Below are 8675 nucleotides of genomic sequence, written 5' to 3' on the forward strand. Positions count from 1 at the left end.
AAACTAAACACAGAAACTTTAACTTAGTTAAAAAAAACAAGAATGTACACCCAGTGACGTTGCCAAGAAACACTACTGGCGTTTCTATGATTTTTTTCTGTAGTTCAACATTTCATGCTGAGGACATTTTAAAAATGTCAATATCTATTGAAATCTAAATTGAATTCTCTTCTTTGGCCAAAGAATGTTCCCGAAAGAAAAAAAAGTAGGTCAAGTGTATATTGATTTTTATTATTCATACCTACAGTTCATCCCTCCAAAACCTCTTGTACCACATCCCCGAGCCAGATGCCTGTTCACGGTCTTCTATCTGCACGCTGTTACATCCTATTGGTCAGAAGGCACCGGTTATGGTGCGCGATTATTCTGATTGGCCGAATTGGCCGTCAGTTAAAACCAACGACAGCTATGATTGGCTGACGTGCCTAGACCTAAGCAGCACATTGGTTGATATGATTCCGCCTGGCTGCTTACATGACAGTCAAGCGGTGCTGATGCTGTGACAATGGGAGTCATCCAGAAAAGCATCATCTGGACCGCTTAAAACACAGCGGTAGCACACACGCTTCAGTCACCGCAACGGGACGGGAAAGCAGCCGGGTAGAAACACGGGGAGGAACCTCCAGCCGCTGTTGAGAAAGGGTAAGTCTAACCCCCTGGAAAACAGTGACATGCCCGGGGCGTCCACTTAGCTGTTCCTGGCGTGGGGGGCTGGCAAGTACGTTGGCAGCATGACTGTAAATCCCGCTGGCTAGGTGAAGCAAGGTTAACGGTCTTTAGCCTACAAGCTAACAAGATGCTTTGCTTTCTGGAAAGTGGCCCATTGCTGAACATACTGTGCAGTCAATGCAGCGGTTGTAGGAATGCAGCTGTGAGTCAACTCATCCCCTTGGTCGACTGCATTGCGGAGAGAGCATGCCTTGCAGAACAGCATGTGTCTGCCATTCTTCATACTGCCCTGGAAATAAGTCTCCAGTTCCCCATTGCAGCGCTAAATAATTCAGCATTATATGCATGTTGAGATTTCTTTCTGACAGTTCCAGTTTGATGCATTGGTTGCGAAATTCACATTATTCTAGGCCTACATTTACATACCAAAAACGACCATGAACATATTTAGTATCATCAGAACTTTGATTTTTAGATTTACACAGATTTGTAGTGAGGTGCTGTGCATGCTGGGATTTGAAGTGTGAGGTTGCGTGTGGTGTAGTGGTCAGCTCTGCTTACTGTGCTGGTGCATTATAGCCATAGATGTATAAGTATGCTGACATTGGTAATATAGAAACCATTTTTGTTGCCGTTAAAATGGCTGCCCTCTGCTTTTTTTTATAGTCTAGTCATGGGAGCATTCAGCCGACAGAAGTTTTTCCAAGAGCTTGCTCATGGCTGCCTGCTGCCTACAGCCCAGCAGGGCCTAGAGCAAGTATGGCAGCTGCTGGTTATCTGCCTGCTGTGTCGGCTTCTCTGGATGTTGGGTGAGAGTCCAGTAAATTTGTGCCCACTCAGTGTAATTCACCCTTTGTGCAGTATAGCTTGCATCATCATAATCGCCTATCTATCTTTATCTTGCTACGTCAGGCCTCCCCTCTTTTGTAAAACACCTGGGCACAGTCGCAGGAGGTTTCTACACTCTCTACCTGTTCTTTGAGCTTCACATGATCTGGGTGGTCCTCCTCAGCCTTCTCTGCTACCTCTTCCTCTTCCTGTGCCGCCACTCTACCATGCGAGGCACCTTCCTCTCCATCACTGTGCTCATCTACCTGCTGCTGGGGTAAGAGCGTCCCGTTTGAAGTGAACACTTTGCAAAGTCAATGCTGTGGCAGAAACTATAGGCCTGCATCAATACTGAAGCTCCTCTTATCCAATTTTATCAGAGAGCTGCACATGATGGACACCACCAACTGGCACAAGATGAGAGGTAGGCCAGGAATGTTTTCTGTAGGCAGCAACTTTTAATACATTTCTGATACATGGAAGCAATGCGTGTGCTTGTTTTCGTTTTACATTCATATTCAGCTTTGATAATGGCCTAATGTTGGAATCTAGTGACTTAAGTGCTGTTGCGGCTGACCAGGTTCACAGATGGTGGTCGCCATGAAAGCCATCTCTCTGGCCTTCGATCTGGACAGAGGTGTCGTAGCCGGTGTACCGTCACCCATTGAGTTCATGGGCTATATTTACTTTGTGGGTACAGTCATCTTTGGTCCCTGGATCAGCTTTAACAGCTACAAAGACGCTTTGGAAGGACGTAAGCTGGTAAGTGTGTGTCTGTGGGGGGGTATTTAAAAGATTTATCCCGAGACAAACCCGCTAACTGTTCAAGTCTTTGGTTCTTTCTTCTCTTCAGAGCCTTTCGTGGCTTTTAAAAGTGTCTGTTAGCTGGGTGAAGAGCCAGGTCTGCCTTGTCGTTTCCAACTGCATGGCACCCTACCTTTTCCCTTATTTCATACCGGTCTATGGAGACAAGTTGCTACGAGGGTGAGTAGAGACAAAAAAAAAATTGACATCCCTGTTTATCATCTGGCTCGGATCGACAACGGCTTAAATGATTTCTTCTACTTTGTTTACAGCAAAAAGAGAAGGAAAATCAGGTATTGAACTGTCCACCTCAGTGATTCTCATACTCAACATTGTAGGCATGCCCTCCACATATTTTGCATTATTTAATGCACGCTCATTTCCTGTTTACCGTTTGTGCAACGTATTTTTCTGCACGCATGTATCCACATCATTCCACCCCCTCTCTGTGCAGCCATGTATACCAAGACGCCCGTCCCACCCTCTCATTTACCACCTACGTAGACGTAGAACATCACATGGCAAGTCAACAAAACATTTAAATGGATTTAATCACTAACAATAACTGCTACACCTTCTCCCTTCATTCTGTTGCTTGTCAGAGGTACACCAGCAAAGTATGTATTTTAGTCTTGTGTAAGGATTAATTAGGTTCAAATGAACCCGACATTTGCATGTAACATCAGTGTTTCTTCTTCTTCTTTTATTGTCAGGTGGTTGCTGGCATATGAGAACACAATGTCTTTCCACTTCAGCAACTATTTTGTTGGTTACTTGAGCGAGACTACTACTACTCTGGCTGGAGCAGGCTTTACAGAGGAGAAGGAAAACCTCAAATGGTCAGAATGGCATGTGCAGTATGAAGAGGATGTGTATTTGCCTTTATTCACATGTTAAAACAGCCCCTTTATGTCTGGTTCTGTAGGGACATGACTGTATCCAAGCCACTGAATATAGAGTTTCCCCGGTCTATGGTGGAGGTGGTAACGTCCTGGAATCTGCCCATGTCTCGCTTTCTGCACACCTGTGAGTTCTAATGTTAACTGGGATTGCTTGATGGCATCAGCTGTTTTTGTTTTTCGATCTCATTATGAACGGGATTGTAATGGCTCACATAAACGGACGCTCTCAAGCAAGCTGATGCTCTCGTCTCACAGATGTTTTTAAGAGCGCTCTCAAATTGGGCACGTTCTCGGCCATCATGGTGACGTATACAGCCAGCGCCCTTCTGCATGTGAGTACAATGTGGACGTCCTACATGAGCAATTATACCTCGCACTCTGCACTGTTTCTCTGTTTTAACAAGAGAGGATTGTTTGTATTCTAACTATTGTGCCCGGCAGGGTTTGAGTTTCCACCTGGGTGCAGTGCTTCTATCTCTTGGGTTCATCACATACATTGAGCACGGTGAGAGTCTGCCCAATGTTGTCTCTTTTCCACATTAGAACCTTTCCATTTAAAGAAGGTGCTTAGCTTTGCAGTAATGGCTAATTGCACCCGCACATTACACACTGTTTCTGTTCACTGCAGTGCTTGTAATTTACCTCGCACGGCTAAAAAAAGGAACTCTTCCTCTTCTTTCGTTTTAATGCGTTGGTCTTGTTTTGTGTTTCAGTGTTGCGGAAGAGGCTTGCAGTTCTTTTCAATGCCTGTGTACTGTCAAAGAAATGTCAGCCAAACTGCACTCATGGGAACAAAAAGGTAATACTTTGCTCTTCTTCCTTTTCTTTTATTATTACTTCAGCAGGTTTTGTTTAAGTATCAGTTTGACATTTAAAAAAATGTGTACAATGTACAGCATATATATACATATATATATGTGTATCACTTATTTGCAAATATGAAACTAGAGCCAGGCCATTGTTTGCTTAGCTTAGCATAAAGGCTGGTTTAAGGTGGTGGTGGGGGGGGGGGGTTATGTGCTGGACTATTTCCACTATTTCACCTTTGGACAGAGCCAGACTGTTTTCTCCTGCTTTCAGCCTTCATGCTAAGGTATGCTAACAAACTCCTGGCTCCAGCTTTATATTTTGAGTACAGACATGAGAGTTGTCTGTCTTGTCATCTAATGCCCCTGACACACCAACCAGACGGCCGACCCTCGGCAGAAAAGGCAGCTGGACTGATCAGTCGCCACGAGTTGGTCGAAAAAGTGCCTTGGTACACATCAAAGCGGCGAGACGTGATGCGAAAATGAAAACCGGCAGCAGATTGGACAAACGTATCACATAGGTCTGGTTTCTCTGGAAATTCAAAGCCAGACTGTCATGGCGGCTTGTTCACTTGTTTACTTTATTTTACTCACCTAAATGTGTTTCTGGAAATATTTGAAGGGACAAAAAGGCCATGCAGCTACTGAATCTGTCTTCATTTCAGATAGACAAAGGTCAGTTTAAAAGATTTTCGTCAGATTTGGAGAGACTGTAGTCACGCGTATCCCACTCCTCGTTTCCGGGTTAGCACTCCATCAATCAGATTGGTCCTTTCAGTCTGAGTGCAGGCAGTGCCCACCTTCGAGTCGGCCAAAATGAAGGCCGCCGGCCCCTTGGGACCGCTCCAGATGGACGACTGCCCGGAACACACCAAACAGACTCCAGTCACCGACCTCACCGGACTGTCCCACGGCCGACTATGGGGTTGGTGTGTCACGGCCTTAACTCTCAGCAAGAAAGTAAATAAGCATGAAAGCGTGAAATTTATTTCCCAAAATGTCAAACTATTCCTTTAAGAAAACCCCCAAATGCAACTACAAATGTAACCTTTACTCAGTGAATTGTTGTATTTCATACATGTTAATTATTTTTGGTTTATTTTAGTTTAGTTTCTGTTCAATTAATGCTTCATACTGCACAAATAGAATTGCCTATCCCAACCACAGGCCTGTGGTGTCTTGCACACATCCGGGTTTTCTTCCAGCTATTTCATCTGTCCTGGTGGCCGGTGCACTGGCATTACTGGCACTTCCTTACAGAGCCGGAGGTGCTCAAAGGGGGCCTACCCAGTAGATCTTCTGGCCTAGTTAGCGTTCATCAAAAATGTGCTTTCTATTTTTACTCTGCATATATTTGAAAATGTGAAAACTAAGCTCCTTCTAATTCCCACTTTGATTTAGCCTATAATAAGAATAATGATGAACGTCCTCTGCAGGCAAATTGGCTATCATACTAGAAAACACAAGAAAGGGTCTAATCATTCTAAAGATCCATCTAATGTATTACTAAAGTAGCGTGTACATGTTCAGGTTTTCATGCCAGAAAAAAACACGACTGCTGAAGTTAAAATACAGCAGCCCCCGTGGTCTGACATGCGCCTTCAGTTGGCAAGCGCCCAGCAACAATCCCATATGTTACATTGGTTACACACATCGAGAGCAGCAGCGAGGGGGAATAATGATTTATGCCAAGAAAAAGCAGCCTGCATGGACTGTAACATACTGTAGTGCTGATCACAAATTAGGCAATGATACGTTAAAGTACTGCTCTATAACTTTAAATATTCATGATGACAATCAAAGTTAACGTTTGCTAGGAGAAGTTAGTATTTCACAAACACTTAGGTAATCTGCTTCATCAAGAGTGTGTAAGAAAGCAGAGTGGGAGAATAGGTTCTCTGCACCTTTTAAGAGGAAAAACCCACACATAATACAGTAATGCAAAATATGTGTAAAAGACATAATGATGATGATGATGATGATGATGATGATTCTCCCTCTGCAGAAGCTATGGGTGTATTTGATTAACATCGCATTCAGCGCTTTGGCAATGCTCCACCTGACGTACCTGGGGTCTGTGTTCAACTCCAGTGTCGACTACATGGAGGAGGATGAGGTAAGGTCAACGTGTTTAGACGAATGTATATATATTTACACCCTTTACTCGGAAAATGAACTGTCATATACATATTTTGTCTAAGTACTGTATGTATTTTATATTCTGTTCAGAAAGTAAAAATAAATGAACGTTTAATCCCTTATAAACGAGTAAAGATTTGTGTATATTCAATGTCCCGTTGAGCTCACGTAGCACGTACTGCCCCCAGCAGGACGATGTAACCCATCACACTATTCAGAAGTGGTCGGAGCTGAGCTGGACGAGCCACTGGGTCACATTTGGATGCTGGATATTGTACCGCCTCATTCTCTAATAATGAAAGACTGAAAAAGTGAAGCAATAAGGAGAGATGTAAGGCTGGTTCTCCACTTCTGCACTGTGACTTTATTCTGCCTCAGACCGAAGAGGACAGACTCAACCCGCATACAACAATAAACCAACGCCCCGCATGTTGGCTGGGGAATCCATTATTCTAACCTGCCGGGGACTAGTTTTGATATCCATGGAATGATAGCCCACTCCTCCCTCCCTTTTCTCCGTATCGCATCTTTTTGAATCCGAGCCGCAGTTGTCAACGCTCATGTTGTGACCACAGTTACCGATGTCTTACTGTGAGTCGCAATCAATACCCGTCAGCATGGTGGAGATCGGCTGCTCACTTCCGTGGACACGTGACACTATCTGGGTTTTCCAGGGTCGACTGAGGCAGATGTCCTCCAGATGTGGTCCCCCCCCCCCCCCCTCTCACCTCAAAGTGTTTACAATCATATTTTTTAGATTTGAAGGATTAGGCTCGTGATATCAAACAAATCCCACGTAAAGACAGACGTACATTTGCCCGTCTCTAAATACTTTCTGAATTCCCCAGCCTGTCTGTGGCTTTCAGCCCTAATCCTATTCTATATACTTAAAAAAAAGAAAAAAAAAAAAAAGGCTGAATCATTTCCTAAACCTGTGGGCATGTAGTTTTTAGCAAATATTTTTCAAACACGTGTCAAACAGTACATTTGTTTGGATCTTTTTTAAGCAGCGAAATAATACACATTGTGCTCTACTGTGTATATATATATATACATATATATATATGTACTATGTATCGCAGCATGACAGTGTATGTGGGATTGACTCAAAATAAAATGCAGTGCCCACGGAACATGTCACCCAGGTCCAGGGCAACAGTGCGGCTCGTTGATACATTTTGGACAACCACGGAAGTCAACGACACAGAAGAATAAGCCGCATGAGGCTTTGGCTTAGTGAAATGAATCAAGGGTTTGGGTCTCTTCATGGGATTTGTCGGCAATACGGAAAACGTAGAATATCGCCACCGGACGTATCCTTTCACAGAGCTTGTCTCAAGCCTGTGCAAGACAACACAGAGTTTCCTTTTAAATGAAAAGAGCACAGGTTATGGTTATGAGGCAGCAATTGTAATGTAGAATGAATTCCCCTTTTGTGAATTTTAGATAAAGAAAATGAATCAGTAAATCTATGAACTAACTTTTGTGGTGACATTTCCTAATGGGGTTGGTATTTTGTTTTGTGTTACTTTGATAATTTCCTTTACATTGACTGTAGTTATTTGCCTTTCGCTTAGAAAAGGTCTTAGTGGTATTTATTTATTACATTTGTACAACTCTTTCACGCTTCAGTATTGAAAATAAAGATTTAGAGTCAGGGTATTTCACACGTTACTGTAGGGGAAAATGTTTAAACTTCTCTTCCAATAGTAGATGCAATTATGAAGTTCACTGTGTTAAATATTTATCCTTAAGTACAGATTTTTATCACACTGTTGGTTTTAATGGTGCATTCATGCAACCATTAAAAGCGACTGTGGGACAAACTGAGGATAGAATCAAATGAGCGTCTGTATCAGATTGTGTTCACGTTCTGTCTATATATCTTTCTGAAATCTGGAATGTCAACAGGATTTGTTTCTCGACTAACATGTAGTGTTTTAGAGTGGAGCCTGAATGTTTGTTCATGCCTGAGAACAAGCGCTCAGTCTCTTAGGACCTAATACCACTCAATCCGACAGTATTTTAAATATTATTCCAACTTTAAGACAACTTTTTCTCCCTGTAAATGTGAAGGCACTGATACATCTGTGATATTTTTATAAAATTTTACATCAAACCTGGATTGCTGTCTGCTCAATTCAACGTGGGAATGAGCCTGAAAAGATGTGAACATCTTAGAATATCAGGAACACATAGAAGCCAGATATACATGGACTGCAGTAAGAAATAGTTGTTTTAATTGTTATTTACAACAACAAGAATGTGTGGACTGTTAGACAGTCGAGTGGCATGAGGTTGAGTGAGGGAAGGATTGCAAAGGGATGACAAAATGTTTTTTTTGCTCAAAGCAACGATCCGGTTTAACCTGGAGTCTATTTTTGAGCATCTAATAAGCCAGAGTGGACAGTGTGGGGAAGGGGGCAGAAAAAGGTTGGGGGGCAGGCGAGGGGGGGGGACAACAGATGGTGATGGATGGAGATCAGGTTCACTTTCTGCCTCTGTGAGAGGTGAGCAGATGCTG

At 43.0% G+C, this 8675-nt stretch overlaps 1 protein-coding gene across 6 annotated transcripts; it reads left to right on the forward strand.

Annotated features, from left to right (window-relative positions):
* The first annotated feature begins 435 nt into the window (after nucleotides 1-435).
* LOC116692801 (protein-serine O-palmitoleoyltransferase porcupine) lies at nucleotides 436-8274 on the forward strand. Of its 6 annotated transcripts, none has more exons than XM_032521334.1 (15): nucleotides 436-642; nucleotides 1341-1478; nucleotides 1582-1774; nucleotides 1878-1921; nucleotides 2078-2259; nucleotides 2351-2481; nucleotides 2574-2594; nucleotides 2904-2918; nucleotides 3015-3140; nucleotides 3227-3327; nucleotides 3459-3535; nucleotides 3645-3708; nucleotides 3917-4002; nucleotides 6018-6128; nucleotides 6340-8274. In XM_032521334.1, exons 2-15 carry the CDS (start codon nucleotides 1343-1345, stop codon nucleotides 6442-6444), a joined length of 1392 nt encoding a protein of 463 aa, XP_032377225.1. In that variant the 5' UTR covers nucleotides 436-642; nucleotides 1341-1342; the 3' UTR covers nucleotides 6445-8274. The 6 variants fall into 6 exon arrangements, 5 of the variants coding, with proteins under 5 accessions (XP_032377225.1, XP_032377227.1, XP_032377224.1 ...); XM_032521333.1 differs by having other exon boundaries at nucleotides 437-642; nucleotides 1336-1478; XM_032521335.1 differs by having other exon boundaries at nucleotides 438-642; nucleotides 1336-1478; nucleotides 6343-8274.
* Nucleotides 8275-8675: the final 401 nt, after the last annotated feature.

Source organism: Etheostoma spectabile, chromosome 7 (genome assembly GCF_008692095.1).
Source record: "Etheostoma spectabile isolate EspeVRDwgs_2016 chromosome 7, UIUC_Espe_1.0, whole genome shotgun sequence".
Taxonomy (NCBI): Eukaryota; Metazoa; Chordata; class Actinopteri; order Perciformes; family Percidae; genus Etheostoma; species Etheostoma spectabile.